The sequence below is a fragment of the Leptopilina heterotoma genome, unplaced genomic scaffold (genome assembly GCF_015476425.1).
Source record: "Leptopilina heterotoma isolate Lh14 unplaced genomic scaffold, ASM1547642v1 Lhet_15, whole genome shotgun sequence".
Classification (NCBI taxonomy): Eukaryota; Metazoa; Arthropoda; class Insecta; order Hymenoptera; family Figitidae; genus Leptopilina; species Leptopilina heterotoma.
The window spans coordinates 1,944,789-1,965,632 of NW_025110867.1; the positions used below are offsets into that span (position 1 = coordinate 1,944,789).

Below are 20,844 nucleotides of genomic sequence, written 5' to 3' on the forward strand. Positions count from 1 at the left end.
ATAGAAATCGTCATCAGAGATCCCAAAAATCCCTGAGTGACAAGTTTCAAGCGAATACAAAATTTAAAAAAAAAAATTTCCACCATATTGGATCCGCAATTTTTAATTTTTAAAAACTGACATCGGATTCATCATCAGCGACCCCGAAAACCGCCTAATGATAATTTTCAAGCGAATCCAAAATTTAAAAAAAAATTTCCGCCTTATTGGATCCGCCAATTTGAATTTTGAAAAACCATCATCATATTCGTAGTCAGGGACCCCGAAAGCCCCCGAGCAACAAATTTCAGGTAAATTTGATCAATTTTTAAAAATCCGTCTGCCATATTGGATCCGCCATTTTGAATTTTGAAATACCGACATCAGATTCGTAATCAGCGACCTCGAAAATCCCTGAGTAACAAGTTTCAGACAAATTGAACGATTTTTTATTCTTGGCATTCTGGGCACATTTAGTGTTTTTCAGCAGGCAGTTAAGGGGTTAAGGATAGTTCTTTTAATTTTAACAAAAACAAGGGATGAAAATCTATTATCTTATATTTTTTTTCTTTAAAGTTTGGATTTGCACATTTAAGGGTAGTTTTTTCGATTAAAAAAAAGAGTGATGTTTCTATTCTGATATTGTTTCTGAGTTGTTGAAAGAGAAGCACATTAGAAGCACAATTAGAAAAATCCTGGCAAGTTTTTAAAGCATCTGTAACTAATGTGCTATTATACAGTTGACTAGCTATCTTAACTTTCATTTTCTGCTGCAATAAGTGTATTTGTATTTAAATATTTAAAATTGTTAATAAAATAAAAGTTAAATCAAATAAAAATTCTGATTTTTTAATTTTTTGTGCCATTATTGTAAAGTACGTTACTGTAAAGTTATGAAATAATGTTATTATTTATTTAATATTATACTGAGATTAATGTAATATATTAATATTAGTTTATTTGCAAGCATAGTTAATTTACAATTGAAGTTAGTACAGTTTCCTATGAGGACGCATTATCATTTGTAGAATAATTGAAAGTTACAAATAGTATTTTATTTCGCAGTCAGGTTTCTACTGCTAGAGTATAGAATATAAAAAATAAGAATTATCTGCTGCAATGTTTTATTGAAAAGCGCGTTTACATCCTATTATTATTCTTTTACTCCCAGGAGGACAAGCTTTAAGAGGAGCAGTAATAATTCCGCCGGCGCTGGGACCTCCAGAATGATGTCTAGAATAAATGCATTTCAATTGGAAACTCTTTTCGTCAACTCCCAGATAATAAAATGAACTAGAACAAGGCGATCCAAATTTAAAAATTTTATGACAGCCCTCTTTAAATGGAACTAGTGAATCTTCAAGGCACGGATTTTTTCACATCTCGCTTCATCTTCTCCTAAAGGAAGAATGAAATAATGATTTTGAGGACAAGGACCTTGTCTAAATGCTTGATGACAAGAATTATTTTTTGCATGACGAAGAAAACCTGGTTCACAACCACAATTCCATTTTGACTCATTTTCATCCACAGGAACAAGTATTGAATTTTCAGGACAGGATTTCGACTTTTTCTGAAATAAATAAATAAATATAATTTGAATGATATGAAAAGTAGCTTTATTAATAAAATGAAAGAATAACAAAATTTTCACAAATTACCAAATTTGACCAGCTACCATTATATGAATTTAGACTGCATTCTAATTCAAAAGTATCTTTATTGACTGTTAATTTATGGAATTGTTTTTCACAAGGCAATTCAGAATTCCAAAGAAAACAGCATTTGTCTTTAAATGGAACAAGACCATCTAATAAACACACATTTTTTTTACATTTTGCAACTGTTTCTCCAGGATCTAGTACCAAATAATGCTCTGAAGGACAAGGACCTTGTCTGTAGGCATCGTAACAGAAGTCATTTTCAGGAAAATATAAAAGAGTTTCTTTGCAGTCGCAAAATACGATGGATTGATTCTTGTCATCAACATACCCAGAAAACAAACGTGCGTCGCACGATGTCCGTCTCGCGAGAATTGCACTCGTGCGTGCACACTGCGAGCAAATAACATTCACGCACGTGATTAGCACGAATGCGCACACTAAAGCTATTCATATGCTTAGCTTTTTATGGTAACGCACGAAATGATTGCTTTTAGTGCCACACATGTGGACACATCTGTGTGGTGTTTTGAAAGCATACGTGATATTTACTGCGCACATATGAGTGCAAAATTCCTGCAGCACTGCAAGCATTTTGTTATCTGGGTAGTCTGCCGTGTTTTCGAAAAACACAGTAACTGCAGATTGAAAGATTTCGAGAAAAACGCGAAAAACTGTTCGAATGTTTATTGCCCTCTCCCGCATAGTCTAATTGAAATTATAAAACGCCATTTTTTACTTTTGATTCGTATGAATGTCCTCTTTTTAATGATGTAAAAATAAATGTTTTATTTGTTTAAACAATAAATAAATTATTAAAAATGTAGTTACCGGTATGCTGATTTGAGTCTCGTCGCACGAAAGACCAAGTAACTGGCAGTTACTTGGTCTTTCGTGCGATGAGCGCTCGTATAAGACCCTTCGTCGCGCAGAGAACTTAGGTAACTGCAAGAGAATATAATGGGGAGTTCTAAAAAAAGGTTTTTTTAATGTAATAATTTTAGAAAAAGTGAATAATATAATATTATAAAATTATAATAAAATTTAAAAATAAATAAAATAACAACAAGAGAAAACCCTGCGCAATATAATATAAAAATGTTAATATTTCTTGACGCCGTATTTTAATAATTATTTACATAAATATCCAACTTCCCTATATTAAATTTTGTTATAACATATTAATTATTAATTAATAATCAAAAACTATTAATTATTATTCTTTTTTAATTTAAAATTAAAATACACAGAAAATAATTTTTTTTAAATCCAACTACTTTGGGTAGTAAAGTGAATACGAAGAATTAGTTTAAATACATTGAAAAAAAAATTAATGTGATTCAATCAAATAACCGATTAATTGACTATTATAAATTAAATATTTAATTGAATCAAATAATATTTATTTGAGTCAATTAAATGTTAATTACTTTAAATACTGCAATTATTGGTTTAAATACTATTGAATTGCCTGCAATAAATATTATTTGTTTCAAGTAAATATTTAATTAATAATTAGTCAATTAATCGGTTATTTGAATCAAATAATTTTTTTTCAGTGTACCTAATTACATGTTTACTTAGCACTGTTTGTATAGTTAATTTTACTATTTCTTTATGTAGTTAAAAATTTAGAATTCAGTTAACTAAGAAATGTAGTAAAATTGCAAAAACAACTACAAAATTTGATAGCACAAACTACACTTTTTGATAGTTAATACAAGTTTTGAATATTATTGGGGACTTATTGAACTAAGCAGAGTAGTTAAAAAGTAGTCAAATCTACTAGGAAATTTTTTCAATGTAAAGTATTTTCATTATTTTTAATAATTTTAAACAATAAAAGTGAAATCAATTAAAATAAATTTAATTAATAATTAGAAATTATCAATTAATAGTTGTAAATAAACTTATAACATAAATAATATAATATAATTTATAATAAATGACTAAGTATTATTTAGAATAATAATAAATTATTAATTATTTTAAATGAATTGCTCGTAACTTTTACGAGCTCTATATAAAATTCTGCAGTTACTTGGTCTTTTAAATTACTAGCGCCTCTTTTTGAGTCCTCGTCGCACGAAAAACTTAGGTAACTGAACTGCTTCGAGAGCGCCCTGCAGTTACTTGGTGTTTCGTGCGACGAGGGCTCGAAAAAGAACGCTACTATTTTGAAAGACCAAGTAACTGTGCAGTTACTTGGTGTTTGAAATCACGACCCTCAAAATACGTCACAATGCCCAAATATGGCACCAGGTATCTGACAGTTAACCCAGTTTCTCGAATTATGACTTGCCAATTTTTGCAGTTACTGTTAAAATAGCATAATTATAAAAAAATTATTATTAATTAAGTTAATAATTTTAAAAAATGCTTTGCATGAACAGGTGTATCTTTTTTCTACGATTCCAACGATATAAAAAACTCATTTTTTGATTTTTTTGCAGTTACTGTGTTTTTCCAAAACACGGCAGTAGTGAGACATACTTTCTATGGACAAGGAGCAGGTTTTCTCTAAAAATAAAAATATGTTTTATCATAAGCATTTATTTTTATACACTATTTGTTAACTTCGTTAGTCAATGTTTTATTACAACTTTCAACTGCTTTTTGTGAAAATATTAAACATTTTCGGAAAGATAGATAAAAAATAACTTATTAGATCTTTACTGTTGTCAATTTCTAATATTTGTGTAACATTGTTTTTTCAAAATTAAAAAAATAGATTTGTATAAATTGTATGATTTTTATGTTTTATAAAGAACTGAGAATTTCTACGGCTGCAAGAAACAAAAATGTTAGTTTAATAAAAACTATAATACCGCCCTGCAAGTGTAAATTTTTAAAAAGTTTGTGATCAAAAAGTTAGAAAAGATATAATAATTTTTAATATGTTAAAAAAGATATATTTTTCTTGAAAAGTGAAAAAACATTATAACATTTTATTGAAAACTACTCACTATATGTATGTGGGTGGTTAAATTTAAAATGTCATTTTCATGTTCTGCCCAAAAATTTGGTATACTAGTTCATATATAAAAGTTTTTGAAGTTAATTAATTTTTTTAATCACTCCTTCTACTTAAATTAACAATTCTTAGTCGCTAGAAATTCTTTTAAAAAATTTTGCAGAAGAATTAGAAGCAAAATAGTCATGGTGGTGTCCCTTGTCCGCACTTAAAAAATCAGAACTTTATCTAATAATAAAAATGGTTGTTTCTCACATTTTTAGTACAAGAAAAATCATTATGCACAACTGAGAGTCTATATTTATATTTTAATTGTGCTAACAGAATAATTTTTATCCAGTGCTAGAAAAAAAATCAAAACCGCCTGTCCGTAAGTTTCATATTTTTAAGTAATTATCGCAAATTTTGAATATCATACCTGATATTTAAATAGCCTAGTGCAGATAATTACCTTATTAAGCGTTAATAATATTGGTGATATGTATAGCTTCTAAAAGAAAAAATATTACAACATTCTTTCACATCTATAACTTGTACGGTTGGTGGCAGAAAGCAATCGCTTTGTCGAGTACACCATGTCAGTGGTGTCCCCATAAAAAAATTGTTCACATGATTAATATTTTTTAAATATTATTGTATCTCGTTTTCAGTTATTACACGTACTTTGAATATCGCAACGATTTTAGCTTAAAAATAAAGTCTTTCTTTTTCGAAATTGAAAAATGAAGCAAATTGTCAGTAGTGTCCCCTTAAAATTCTGTTTCTTGCAACTTATTATTTTATTTTTAATTTATAATTTTCAAGTCATGTTAAAACATTCGTTATTATTGTAATTTGAAATATTTCAACTTTGTTAAGTTGTAAGAATTTATTTGTGAAAAGAATAAACGAAAACAAAATTTCTTATAATTTCTGCCTATCGTTTTTCACCTGTGAAATTGTAATTGTAACTCTCTTTATTTAACTCCCCTGGCATTAACTCCCTAATGGGTGCGACTTTTATAGACCCCCCGGGGGAGTTAAAATTGAACTCCCTTTTTTTACAGTGTACGAATCCGATGTCAGTTTTTGAATATTAAAAATAGAGAATCCATTATGGCGGAACTTTTTCAAAAAATTTTAAAATTCATTAAATTCGCTTGAAAATTGTTACTCAGGGGTTTTCGGGGTCGCTGATTACGAACCTGATGTCAGTTTTTGAATATTTAAAATAGAGGATCCAATATGGCGGATAATTTAAAAAAAAATTTCAATTCACCGAATTTGCGTGAAAATCGTTACTTAGGGGTTAGGGGTGTGTTCCGATGCCAGATTCGTAATCAGCGACCCCGAAAACCGCTGAATAATGATTTTTAAGCAAATACTATAAATTAAGAAATTTTTTTTAAATATCCACCATATTGGATCCGACATTTTGAGTTTTAAAAATCTAATGCCAGATTCGTAATCAGCAACCCCGAAAACCCCCGAGTAATGATTTTCATAATCTGATTTCATAAACTTTTTGATTAAATTAATGACAATTCTGCACTAAATTTAGTGAACGAAACTACATTCTTCATTTTTAGTATCCCTTAAACATTTCCAGCAAAAATTCAAGTAATAAAATTTGGTTAAGTGCAAAGTTACTGAAATCACTAATCAAGAGTTTCTGAAGTCGTAGATTTCGAATGCAATGATAGTTTTGCAAATTTCAAAATGGCGGATCCAATATGGCGGACAAGTTTTTAAGAATCGATGAAATTCGTCTCAAATTCGTTACTCGGGGGTTTTTGGGGTCGCTGATTACGAATCCGATGTCAGATTTCGAAAATTGAAAATGATGGATTCATAATGGTGAACAAGTTTTTTAAAATCCATCGAATTCGCACCTACTGGATCCGACATTTTTAACTTTTGAAATCTGACATCGGATTCGTATTCAGCGACCCCAAAAACCGCCGAGTAACGAATTTGAGACGAATCTAATCGATTTTCAAAAACTTGTCCGCCATATTGGATCCGCCATTTTGAAATTTGCAAAACTAACATTGCATTCGAAATCAACGACTTCAGAAACTCTTGATTAGTGATTTCAGTAACTTTGCACTTAACCAAATTTTATTACTTGAATTTTTGCTGGAAATATTTAAAGGATACTAAAAATGAAGAATGTAGTTTCGTTCACTAAATTTAGTGCAGAATTGTCATTATTAATCCAATCGAGGTCCACAAGGGCTCAAAATTTTTGTAATGATATAGTCTATCAATAAAAAAATTTAAACCTAAACATTCTTCCCTGTTTAATGTAGAAAAAAATAGTAGAAGTTACTTAAATGTCTAAAAATCATCAAAATTGTCATGAAATTTCATCTTTAATCGACTGTAACTCTCTCAATTTTTGTTGAATTTTATTCTGTGATCTATGGATCGAAAGGTAATTTGATAACCTTTCCAACGATACCTCATTTATTATATTCTGACAAGCTAATTTTCCTACAGGTAAGTTTAAGTGGCGCCGCACCTCGAAAATGCAAAATTTGAAGCTACAGAAAACTGCGCGAGGAAAAAAAATTAAAACTATGATTTTCTTACTCAACAAACACCTACTATTCGAAAAAAAATGTTTTGTTCGATTGGCAAAGAAAAGTTTTTAATTTGTAAACCTGTGTATTTGTCTCAAATTGATGAAATTCAGTCGATTGTTTTTAATCGATAGGAGATGTTCTAAGGAATATAAAAAATATAGTTTTGTTGATACAAAATAAATTTGTTAAAAAATATTTAATAATAGACAATGAAATGTTTTTAAAAATAAAACGCATTTGAACAAAAAACTTGGGCGATCTGTACTCAGTGTATACTTTAAGGGTTAAAATAATTATCTATGATGAATAATTGAATATTTGATTTAAATAAATATGTAGTTATTTCAAAAAAATTATCTTATTGATCCAAATTAATATTTGTATTAAAAGAACGTGAATTATTAAATCAAGCAATTTTTATAATTTTCTGTAACGTTGATTATTTTTTACATTACATCGATGTACCCTTTCTCCCACGTATTAATAACATTAGGATACAAATTAAGCCAACAAATTTTTTCCATTTTTCATCGAATTTTAAGGGAACTTTCCTCTTAATTGCTATGTAAATATAGAAAATAATATTAACCCTACATAAAAAAGAATAGTATAAGCAATAAAAAACAACGCGGTGAATATAAAGTTATTTTTTAAATAATTAATAAAAATAAAACAAATTTTAGTTTTAACTATACATGTGACATAATCTAAGAAAATTGGATTTAAGAACAGAAGGAAACAAAAAATTTTTAAAACAAAATGAACAAAAACAAAATTTAACTTCAAATTATAAAATGTACTTGTGATTTTTTACAAATAAAATTTGTCTTAAAGAACAGATAAGAAAAATACAAATAAGAACAAAATTTTAGTGTCAAATATACTCGCGACTTAACCTACATAAAAATTTTCTTCTACATAGAAAAAGTAAAAAAAAATGTTTTATAAAAAATAACATTAAACTATCAATAACTACATATAATAATTGAAAAAGATTAATGGTAAGCTAAAAGCCTACAAATGTTTGTGTGCATTCATTAAAAATTACAGAAATGATAAATGGTCATATAAATATCTTACCCATATGTATACATACATATATGCAAATGTTCGTGCACGTCACTCATAAATATCGCGTAGACAAATTTTCTCTTACACATTTTGACGGATTTTGATAAAAGTTTGTAGGTGTATTAAGGTCACAAATACCTAAAATCAGACAGAAGGATTTTCAAAAATATCTAAAAATAAAATTTTGTTAGCAATTTTTTAATTTTTGAAAAAATTTATTTTTGTATTTTTTGAAATAACTTTTTTCTTTATTAAAATTTTTATTAATTCTTGTCAAAACTATATTCCTGGCATGAAAACGATTCGATTTATTCATATTAAGTATATATTTTATCAATATTTATAAAATTAATCAATATTTTTATTTTTAACAAATATTTCAAATTTTGTATTTTTAAAATTTTACCTTAATACTTTAAAATAATGATTCTATACCTAATAAAAAATTAAGCAATTGGTATTTATTATATAGAGGAAGCTAAATGATCATGAAATGAGCAACTTGTTTAAACTTTTTCAGTGAATTTTTGAATGGTCGCCAAAATTTTATTTTCCTTAGCAATATGGAATCTCAGGAGAGAAACCAGGAGACTCTTTAAGCGTGCCAAGAAAAGGCGCACGACTAATGGTTGGTCTGATTTTACGAAAATGAGAGACGACTATAGGTATGAAGTAAGGAAAGCAAAACAAGACAGTTGGAATGCTTTCTGCTCTAGCATCGAAAAAGGGAAAGAGGCGGCCAGATTGGATAAGCTGCTCGCTAAGAACCCTGATGCAATTCTGGGCACTTTAATGTTGCCGGACGGGACTTTCTCTGAGTCGGACGATGGAACCTTGGCTTGCCTGGTCCAGGAACACTTCCCGGGCTTTTCGAGGTCTGGGGAGGGCGGATCCGATCCTGAGCCGCCAACAAACCTTCCGCAGGCTGATTACCGGTCTCGGAGGCAGTTGGCTAACAGGATTGTGACTGCCGAGAGGATCAGATGGGCCACGGAATCTTTCAGCCCTTACAAGTCTCCGGGTCCTGATGGCGTCTACCCTGTCCTCTTGCAAAGAGCGATATATGAGGCTGTTGGACCATTGGTAAGACTTGCTAGGGCGAGTCTGACTCTGGGATATGTCCCAGTAGCGTGGAGGGGTACAAAAGTTGTATTCATACCTAAAGCGGGCAAGAACGGTTATACCTCACCGAAGGATTTCCGTCCTATTAGCCTTACATCCTTTATCCTAAAATTAGTTGAAAGGTTGGTGGATAGATATATTCGCAGTGAGATTTTGGAGCGGTTCCCGCTACAAAAGGATCAATATGCGTATAGAGCGGGATGCTCTACGGAAACAGCTCTGGCTAGAGCAGTAGACCTAATTGATGGGCAACTGCAGAATCAGGGCTTTGCTGTGGGTGTTTTTATGGACATAGAAGGAGCTTTTAGTCAGGCCTCTCCGGAATCCATAAAAAGAGCTATGACAGCTTTTAATATTCCTACAGGAGTGGTTGATTGGACCTGTCATATGTTAAAAAACAGGAACCTCTTATCAACTAAAGGAGACTCAGTCCTGAAAGGGACAGTCAACTCTGGATGCCCCCAAGGAGGGGTTCTTTCACCCTTGCTCTGGTCCTTGGTACCAGAGCAAGTGGATGAACTACTGAGAATTCTGACCGAAGCAGGATACCATGTAATTGGTTATGCGGATGACATTTTGTTAATCGTTCGCGGTCCCCACCTTGAAGTTATACTCGAAGTGGCCCAAAAAGCGTTAAACCTGGTAGATAAATGGTGTGAGAAGGTGGGTTTATCTGTAAATCCGGGGAAAACGGAAGCGGTTATCTTTACCAGACGGTACAAGTGGAAAGCCTCGTGCTCACTTACGCTGTCCGGAAAAGAGATCAAATACACAGAGCAGGCAAAATATCTAGGAGTAATCCTGGATAGCAAACTGCTCTGGAAAAAGCATTTAGAGGAAAAATGTAAGAAACTTACAGCTGCTCTTTGGCAATGTAGAAGGGCCATTGGTGGTAGCTGGGGTCTCAAACCGGATACACTATTGTGGATCTATGAAGCAATTCTGCTCCCTAGGCTGACCTATGCTTGTGTGGTCTGGTGGGGTAGAGTTGAGCTAAAAACAGCACAAACAGAATTGGAAAGGGTAAATGGGATGGTACTTAGAGGCATAACGGGGGCGGTGCGTACAACTCTCACTGCTGCCCTTGGTGCCCTCTTGGGGCTAGAACCCTTACACCTTACAATTAAAGCAGCGGCGGTTAAGGCTGCCCTGCGGTTGAGTGGTCCTGTGGGCTGCAGGGAGGTGGGCAGATGGCGTCTCCCAAAGAAATTGGTGAGAATCCCCCTTCTAAGTATGATTAGGGACAGAACTGTCCCTTTGTATCTCTTCGACAAAAAGTATAGGATTAATATACCTAGTAGAGAAGATTGGATAAATGGACTGACAAGTATTCCAGCTGACGGTGAAGTCTGGTACACAGATGGATCAAAAGGCGGGAATGGAGTCGGTGCAGGAATCTATCATGTAACCTCCCAAGTGGGACACTCCTTTAAGTTAGGGACCACTGTTACTGTGTTACAAGCCGAAATTGTGGCAATATTTTATGGTGCTGTTGAAGCCTTGAAAAATTGTCACAACAAAGATATTTTTATCCTTTCGGATAGCAAGGCGGCCATTTTCTCCTTGAAACGATACGTATCAACATCACGGCTGGTCGGTGATTGTCATGAATCACTTAACAAACTAGCTGAAACGAACCGCGTTACCCTCCTGTGGATCCCTGGTCACAGTGGATATGCGGGAAACGATAGGGCGGATGAGCTAGCCAAAGAAGGGGCTAGAAAACAACTTATTGGACCTGAACCTCCCATTGGTGTTTCCAACAAATGCTTGACACTGGAAATTAAACAGTGGATAGCTGCGGAACACCAAAGGGAATGGCAGGTAACTAAGGGCTGTAGACAAGCCAAGGTACTCATGGGAAGTAGTATTAACCCTATGAGGAAAGCGGAATTCCGCAAATTAAATAGAAAAGAGGCAAAGATCATAACGGGGCTATTAACTGGCCATGGCGATCTGCGCTATCATAGGCACAAAATGGGGATCCTAGATGACCCGAAGTGCCGTAGGTGTGGAGAGGAATATGAAACCCCGATACACATCTTGTGTCACTGCCCTGCACTTGTGAAGGAGCGGGAACACATTACGGGCTACTTCTTTCTGGGGGAGACCGTTATCGCTACCAAAAACCTGGCCGAAGTCCTCCTGTTGTGGAAAGGACTTCGGATATAGGGGTGGTTATGGGGAACGTAAAGGGATTACCCAAGCGTTAGTGGCGTTGACCTGCAAGGTCCTAGGTCCACAACCCTCTTCTTAATAATAATAATAATAATAATAATAATAATAGCAATATGGAAAAATCTTGTTGTTTAAAAGTTGGATGGCCACCGTAGGGCCCCTACCCTACATAAATCAAGAAATCAAAAATTGTAATTTATTGCATTTAATTCAAGTACTAGGGTACGCATCGGATTTCTGATTTTAGGATTATATCACCAAAAATGGATTTGAAATCTTTTATGGCGAAGCCTACTGATGGTACATTCGCATTAATTATCAAAATGCTCATATGACACCGGATTACGAGTGCAGTGTTAGATTTGAAATTCGTGAAATTTTCATGAAAATAAAAAGTATTCTTTAAACAAAATAAAAAGTTTATTTTTTAATAAATTGTTTATAAACAGTTTACTTTTTTAATGTTTTAGGCCTTTTTAAAATTATAAAAAATACTGATTTCGAGTTTCTTATTATTATTTCTTAACAGTAATGCTATTTTTCTTAAATAATGTAATATTTCAAGAAAATTTCTCTTAAACATTTAAACAAATCCTAAAAAGGAACCAGTTTTCAAAACTAGATAAATCTGTTTTGTTATTTCGAGAAATTAATTATTTCCATGTAATACACTCCTTCCATTTTACATTTTGAACATAGACTTGATGAGTTGTAATCACCATGTATTAAGAGGTGAATTAAATTAAAATGTTAAATTAGGATATAGAGATTTCGCATCGAGATTGTGGTAAATTTTTTAATTTATTGAACCATATATATTTCATTTTATGGATATTATTTCATTGAAAAACGCGTTTGCATTCTGTAACTACTCTTCGACTTCCTCGTGGGCAAGCCTTTGATGGAGCGGTTATAATTCCACCGGCACCCGCACTACCAGGTGGTTGATAAAGGCAATCCAGTTTAAATGTTTTTTCTGTTACTGACAATCGAGTATAATCATCAGAACAAGGATATCCATATTTATAGACTTTATGACATTTCCCTTTGAAGGGAACAAGACCATCTTCGTGACACGGATTTACTTCACATCTCGGCTCTTTGTGACCTGGAGGTAGAACATAGTAACTTCCTGGAGAGCATGTTCCCTGTCTGTAGGCCTGCTGACATGTATTATATTTTGCTGAATAAATAAAACTTGATTTACATTTGCAAATGTAATGTGTATGTTCATCATTTGTTGGCATCAGTAAGGAATCCTTTTGACAGGATTTGGATGTTTTCTGAAATATAATTATTATTTATACAGTATTGCTATAATTTTGCGGATATTGACGTTTTTTGTAATCAAGAATACTAATTTCAAATTTAAAACGTTATTTATTTTAGAGGATTGAAAGAAATTTTAAAAAATTGCAAAAATTAAAATTTATTGTTACAAATAAAAATAACGAATAATTTTATATATATATATACTAGGGGGGATTCGCCCCCCTGCGCGCTTCGCGCGCCAACCCCCCCACCTCTATTTTTATATTTATTTTAATTTTTATAAATTTAAAGTAATTTTTTCTTAATATGAATGCATCTTAATAAATTGCATACAATACATATGGGACATTCCACGTCAACACAGACAGAGCTCTAAACAAAAATTGCTTCGATGGATTTAAACGTTCTAGGGCTTAAAAGATTTCTACGTTCATGTACTTTAAGATGACGATGGGCGTTTTTTGCAAAATTCCATTTCCGATGCCAATAGAACTGTCAAAAGTCAAAAGGTCCAAAAATCTCAAAATACTTTTATGAATTAAAAGCAAAAAACGAGGTAAATTATTCTGTAACTTATTCTTTATAAGTTTTTAGGGTTCCCGAATATAAATCTAAAGTTTTTTTTTAAAAATCCAAAATGGCGAATTCAATATGGCGGACAAAATTCAAATTTGATCAGATTCGATGCAAACTTGTTACACGGGGGTTTTTAGGGTCGCTGATTACGAATCTGAAGTCATTTAAAAAAAATTCAAAATGGCGGATCCAATATGGCGGAAAAAATTTTCAAATTTGATCCGATTCCCTTAAAACGTGTTACTCGGGGGCTTTTGGGGTCGCAGATCATGAATATGAAGTTACTTTGTGTTTGAGACTTCAAATTCATAATCAGATACGCTAAAAACCACCGAGTAACACTTTTTAATTAAATCTGATCAAATTAAAAAATTTGATCCGACATTTTGAATTTCTACAAAGTAACTTCATATTCATAATCTGCGACCCCAAAAGCCCCCGAGTAACACGTTTTAAGGGAATCGGATCAAATTTGAAAATTTTTTCCACCATATTGGATCCGCCATTTTGAATTTTTAAAAAGTGACTTCAGATTCGTAATCAGCGACCCTAAAAACCCCCGAGTAACAAGTTTTAATCGAATCTGATCAAATTTGAATTTTGTCCGCCATATTGAATTCGCCATTTTGGATTTTTAAAAAAAAACTTTAGATTCATATTCGGGAACCCTAAAAACTGATAAAGAATGAGTTACAGAATAATTTACCTCGTTTTTTGCTTTTAATTCATAAAAGTATTTTGAGATTTTTGGACCTTTTGACTTTTGACAGTTCTATTGGCATCGGAAATGGAATTTTGCAAAAAACGCCCATCGGCATCTTAAATAACATGAACGTAGAAATCTTTTAAGCCCTAGAACGTTTAAATCCATCAAAGCAATTTTTGTTTAGAGCTCTGTCCGTGTTGACGTGGAATGTCCCATATATATTGATAAAAAATGTTTTCACCCAGTTTGTTATCTGCAATTCATGAATGTACATTTGAATAATCATATCAAATGGTCAAACATATCCTTGGCGTCAAACCTGTTGCTTTGTATGTTTCGATCGCAGTAAGTAAAATATAAAAAATAATCATTTAAAATATTGTCACTTTTTCATGTAGGTATTAGAAAACATTAACGTAAACAAATAATTCACTAGGTAAATGTTAACAAATTATTGGAATTAATTAAGAATTATTTTTTTTAATTTGTCGGCAACGACTTTAGTCGAAATATAATGGAATGACTTATGTAGAATATTGTTTTTTATTCTTTGATGGTTAATAACATAATAAAATAAATTTTCAGCTTCTGATTTTAATAATAACATTCAACTAAAGTTAAATAAGAGAAAAATGAAATTGAGCATTAATTTTATAGGAATATTAAAATAAAGATTACTTTTCTAGAGTGTTTGCTAAGAAATTGGAATTAAACTTACCCAATCATAATAGTAACCATTGTAACTTCTTCTACCGCACTCTATTTGAAAATCGTTATTGACTCCTAATTGTGTTTCTTTGTTTTTGCAAGGCTGTCCTGATTCCCACAGAAAATGACATTTTCCTTGAAAAGGAACAATTCCGTCTATGCGACACGGATTCTTTTGACATGTTGCCATATATTTTCCAGGTGATAAAACGAAGTAATATCCAGATGGACAAGGACCTTGTCTGTAGGCATCGTAGCAAAAATTATCTTCAAGGTGATATAAAAATGTATCATCACAATCACAATACTGTTGGGTACTATTTTCATTGACCAAAAAAAATGTCATATGTTTTGGACATTTTTTCGGATTTGGCTACAAACAAAAAAGTTTCTAATGGTAATTTTAATATGCTTAAATAATAATAGTAGTTTTAGTTTCTCAATATTAAAAAAATATTTTCTTGATTATTTTAGAATCGTGATATAACAGGTGTTGATGAAGAGCTTATTAGAAGCTTTGCTACGATTTTAAAGACAATTTCCAGTGGATTCAGTATCAATATTGATGCGTTTGAAAAATATTGCTCTAAAACAGCAGAACTTTATGTAAAGAAGTATAAGTGGTATCACATGCCACAAAGTATCCACAAGCTACTTATTCATGGTCCAAGAATAATAAAAGAAGCTGTAAATATTATAAAAACTTTAGGGAATATCACACCCGAAAATTTTCCAGAAGTGATACAATGAGTGACTTGATAAACATGAACTTACTACTTTCTTCAGATCGTCGCATAACCAGTCTTTGAGTTGAGAAACCAAAGAAAAGCGATAGCATTTCACCTGATGTATTGCGACTTTTAGAGAATTTTGAAATTAATCAAGATGACGAAAACGATGATGATTAAAAGTTAATATTTTTTTGACGTCACTTCAGTCAAATGTAACTATTTTTAATTTTTATAGTTATTATGATAGTTTTATCATTTAAAGTTTTAACATCTTCTTTGATGTTTTAAGATTGTTGCTGTTTTTTAACTTATTTATACTTTAAACAATAAATTCTAATTCTCATATTCAAAAATTGATACCTTTGGAATTTTTTATTTTTAGGGAAATTAATAAGAACACTGTATAATCAGCAGCCACAGAAGTTTCCAAAGCTAAGTTTTTATTTAAACCCATCTACTTTTTAACAATTCATTAACCATATTTATTCAATTAAATCCACGACATTTAATTGTTAAAAACCAACATCACATTCCTAATCAGCAACCTCGAAAACCTCAAGATACCAAATTTCATACAAATCAGATATTTTTTGAAAAACTTGTTCGCCATATTGGATCCGCCATTTTAAATTTTTGAAAACCAACATCAGATTTGTAATCAACGTCCCCGAAAAACCCCTAGATACCGAGCTTCATAGGCATCGACTATTTTTTTCTAAATTGTCCGTCACATTGGATCCGCCATTTTGAATTTTGGAAAACCAACGTCAGATTCGTAATCAGTGACCCCAAAAACTCCTAGCTATAAATTGTCATGAAAATTCATTTAAAACATTTTGAGCTACGACTTTTGTCTAGCTAGATTTGCGATTTGTTCCACTGTGCGACAGTGCGTTAAATTCTTACGTATTTTTATTGTATTAACAGTTTGATTTGAAAACTTGATAAATGATAAATTCATCTTACATGTAAAATAATGTTTTACAGAGTGGTAAATTCTATTTCTAATTTAAATTCTTTATTTTGAAGTTGGATGTTAATTGAAAAAAAACAAAATTTTTACCATAATTAAAAAATGTTGACTAAAACTTTATTGCAAACAAGCCATGTTGAACAATACAAAAATAATTAACTGCAAAATTAATTAAAAATATATGGGGCATTTTCAGTAAAAGTTTCACCCAAAAAATTTTTTGTATTAAAACCATATTTTTTTCGAATTCTATATGAAAAATAAGTAAATATGTGTTTTTTTATTTTTTTATTTGATCAAAATTATAAAAGTTATGATTTTTTTAAATTTAACATCTTCGGAAGCAAAGGATTTTTGAAACACTTTTATCTCCGTTATACCAAAAGATAAAAAATAATGTAATATATGAAAATGACTTGTTTTTTCTTGAATATTTCAAATATGTAATAAAAAACAACTTTAATAAAGCGAAAACATTAAATAAATTGAAATTTCGTCTAAATTGTGACTTTTCTTAAAAGCGAAGTAATTGATTTTCAATTTTTTTCTTTCATTACAACCACTGATAAATAAAGAAATTTTTCCTACTTATGCCAAAGTGGTGTTCTTTAGGGTTCAAATTATACACGGAAAAAATTTTAGGTGACGGGCCGTTCCAAGTAGACCGAAAATTTACGAATGCGATACGACTTTAGTTTGGAGGAGCTGCATTTCTAACTCGGGCGTGCTGAGCGCCCAAGATGCGGCTATTGCAGGCAGTCTCAAGATTTTGAGTCTCAAATCTTGGGTGTTCAGCGACACCGACATAGGAACGTAGATTTTTCGAATTGAGAACGTAGCACATCCAAACTATAGTTCCTCCACTTTCCGACGATTGAGATTGCACGGTACTCAACATTTTTTCAGTGTATTTAAAATTATATCAGTCGTTGCACAGATTTTACAGAAGCAGGCGCGGATCCACGATGGGGTGAAAGGGGCGATCGCCCCCCCAAACACACTTACTCACAGTGTAATGTTAGGTATTAATATATCTATGCCTTCATTACTATAAGGTTTTAATTTACGAATCGCCCCCCCCCCCAAATTTGCTTCTGAATCCGAGCCTGTACAGAAGGAAATTGAGAAATTAACCACAAAACATTCGTTTTCTTTTGTTTTTGAAGGTTAAATTTTGAAAAAGTGTAAAAATCGAATAAAACTCTGTGCAACTACTGACATAATTTTAAATATAATTTGAACCCTAAAGAACACCACTTTGTCATAAGTGGGAAAAATTTCTATATTTATCAGTGGTTGTAATGGAAGAAAAAATCGAAAATCAATTACTTCGCTTTTGAGAAAACTCACAATTTAGACGAAATTTCAATTTATTTCATGTTTTCGCTTTATTAAAGTTATTTTTTATTACATATTTGAAATATTCAAGAAAAAACAAGTCATTTTCATATATTACATTATTTTTTACCTTTTGGTATAACGGGGTTAAAAGTGTTTTAAAAATCCTTTGCTTCCGAAGATGTTAAATTTAAAAAAATCATAACTTTTATAATTTTGATCAAATAAAAAAATAAAAAAACACGTATTTACTTATTTTTCATATATAATTCGAAAAAAATTGTTTTAATGCAAAAAAATTTTTGAGTGAAACTTTTACTGAAGATGCCCCATATCCATTTAAGACTAGAAATAATTCCATTTATTTAATAAGTAATTAATATATACAATATCTGTAAATAAATTTTATTGCTTACCGAATTTAAGTCACTTGAAATTTGGTAGAAAAGAGGCAGGAAAATACTGATTAAAAAAAATAATTTCATTTTAATTTCGCTTATTAACAAACAGTTCTTAAGTTAATTTTTTAAATTAAATTTTCCTTCAATTTTGTTGATCAGTGATAGATCAGTGATAGACAAGAAAGTGAAGGTACATTTTGTATATCCATTTATATATTAACGAAGACTCTGCAAATCTGTTGGTAAAATTGCATGCTTCATTATTCAAGGAAAACCGGTATTTTATCCGAAAAAATAGAAAAATTACTTAATTGTGTTTTAATAGTTTTTATAATTCCCTACTGAACTTAATTTTTGCGTTGAATAAGAGATAAATCATTCATAATTTTTCATCTCTTAACATGTATAATTTTACAAAATTAAAGTTAAATATATTATAGTTTATAATAGAATATTCGGATTATCATTACTTCCTCATAGGAAGAATTGTTTTAGTGATAATTTTTAACTAACTTTTTGATTGATTTTGGTCTTTTTTAACCTCAGGTACTCAAAAATCGTGTTTAAAAAAAATTTCCGATGCTTTGGCATATATCTCTGAAACTATTAAAGCTACAGAAAATTTTTTTTTACTAATTTGCAGATCTTCTTTTTGGGGACAACTTATATAAATAGTTTGAACGAAATATTAGAATTATTTTTGTAAGTTTGCCCAAAACTTTTACAAAATATTATTTTAAAATTATTTTTCAAATATTTTTATATTATTTCGTAGATTTTTTAAGGCGCTTTTTTTGATTTATTAGCGAACATTGTACAATAATTTTATCTAGAGTTTTTGAAAAACATTAAATACAAAATTATTTTCTACCACCGATATATTGACGATACTTTAATATGCTTACCAAAAAATAAAATAAATACTTTTTTTGATAAATTCAACTCAATAGACGAAAAAATAAAATTCACTTTGGAAGAAGCAACAAACAATAACATCAATTTCCTAGACTTAACGTTGTATATAGAAAACAATAAAATAATTACAAATTGGTTCAGAAAACAAATATGGTCAGGACGATACATAAATTACGATTCTGAACATTGCTTAAAATATAAATTAAGTATTGTCATAGCTCTAGTTGATCGCGCGATCAATTTAGCAGACGAAAAGTTTCATAAAGAAATTCTTATAATCGTTAAAGAAACTCTTCTAAAAAATGGTTTTCCAATCGACATACTAAACAAAAAAATTAAATCAAACTATCATAAAAGAAAATTTCTTGAAATGATATATATAGTAAAAAAAATATTCAATAAATTTTAAAACAGATATTGAAAAGTTAGGTAACATCTACCAGGGTTTTTTAAATAATGTATAATAATATAACACAGTACTCTACATTATTAACATCTATACAATCTCTATTAGTATTAAAATCCCTAAATCTTTATCAAATTAATATCTGAATTTTATGTATTATCACTATCTACAACATAGGGATGAAAAAAATCATTCTTTTAAATTTTAATTTAAAAAAATGTTTGTTATTTAAACCACAATAATATAACAATTATTTTATTTTACAATAACTTAACTATCCTCATGACAATGTTTTATGTAAGTATAAACTTTTTCTGAATGTAATTATATATAAAAGTAAAAAAAAATTATAAAATAAAATATTACCTAAAAAAAATTTCAGTGCTTTTAATGTAAACGTTGTTTAACGACAAGAACCAATAAACAAATAATTGTGGTAAAAAATTGGCCTAAAAATTACTTAAATTAATAAAACATACATGATTTTTTTTAGAAAAAATGTCAGCTTTCCAATAAAAATAAAATTTTTAAAATACCCATTCAGGTAAAAATTAAAAAATAAACTTCATTTTTTAGAAAAAGAGGGTTAAAATTTTTTTTTAATTTTTAGAAAGTACATGAAAAATGCTTTAAATTTATTACCGACACATTTAAATCGATAAAGTTTTATAAATGTTATATGGTTTTGAAAGTGTCAGTGTTAGTTAAAATGGCAAAATATAACCCCAACTACTTTTTACAATTTGTATTTAAAAGAGCTAATATTTTACAAATGTATTACTATATCATATCACGGTTGGCTGGAAAACATTTTAACCCTAAAGTTGCATTTCTTTGAAAGATTCCTATTGAAACTTGTTCGTGGTCCTTCACTGACCATTTTTCATAAATATAACCAAAATCTTGGAAAAAAAAAATGTTTAACACAAGGACGAAGATTTTTTTAATAAAAATTGTCTGTTTGGTTAACCAGAAAATTAATAATACCAATATTTGTATTTTCTGCATTGCATTTATATTTCAAATAATTAATACATTTTTCTATTTATTTTCAAAAAATTTTAAATCCCAGGATTCTTAGTGAAGAAAGGAAAAGAAGCGATTAGATATTAAATTGTCATTTTAAAAACAAAAAAAATCCATTTCATTGCATTTTTTGTTAAAAATGCAATTTTCTAATTATTGTTAATAATTAGAAAAAGCAACATTCCCACAGATATCCATATGCAGATTCGCAAACATCTCTAGAGAGTTTCCCCTTCCCAC

The 20,844-nt window shown here is 30.5% G+C and overlaps 2 protein-coding genes across 2 annotated transcripts; one reads left to right on the plus strand and one right to left on the minus strand.

Annotated features, from left to right (window-relative positions):
* Positions 1-12,044: 12,044 nt before the first annotated feature.
* On the minus strand, positions 12,045-18,423 carry LOC122498447. Its single transcript, XM_043606168.1, has 3 exons — positions 18,273-18,423; positions 14,825-15,187; positions 12,045-12,835 (listed from the first exon to the last, which is right to left on the minus strand). Exons 1-3 carry the CDS (start codon positions 18,339-18,341, stop codon positions 12,392-12,394), a joined length of 876 nt encoding a protein of 291 aa, XP_043462103.1. The 5' UTR covers positions 18,342-18,423; the 3' UTR covers positions 12,045-12,391.
* Positions 15,072-15,728, plus strand: LOC122498448. Its single transcript, XM_043606169.1, has 2 exons — positions 15,072-15,211; positions 15,289-15,728. Exons 1-2 carry the CDS (start codon positions 15,161-15,163, stop codon positions 15,562-15,564), a joined length of 327 nt encoding a protein of 108 aa, XP_043462104.1. The 5' UTR covers positions 15,072-15,160; the 3' UTR covers positions 15,565-15,728.
* Positions 18,424-20,844: the final 2,421 nt, after the last annotated feature.

What these genes read in the sequence shown, in the direction of transcription:
- LOC122498448 (XM_043606169.1), top strand. Translation starts at nt 15,161, where the DNA reads ATGTTTTGGACATTTTTTCGGATTTGGCTACAAACAAAAAAGTTTCTA. An exon ending in AAACAAAAAAGTTTCTAATG is followed by an intron (nt 15,212 to 15,288) that starts GTAATTTTAATA and finishes TGATTATTTTAG; the next exon opens with AATCGTGATATAACAGGTGT.
- LOC122498447 (XM_043606168.1), bottom strand. Translation starts at nt 18,341, where the DNA reads ATGAAATTATTTTTTTTAATCAGTATTTTCCTGCCTCTTTTCTACCAA. An exon ending in TTTCAAGTGACTTAAATTCG is followed by an intron (nt 15,188 to 18,272) that starts GTAAGCAATAAA and finishes TTTTGTTTGTAG; the next exon opens with CCAAATCCGAAAAAATGTCC. An exon ending in ATGGTTACTATTATGATTGG is followed by an intron (nt 12,836 to 14,824) that starts GTAAGTTTAATT and finishes ATTATATTTCAG; the next exon opens with AAAACATCCAAATCCTGTCA.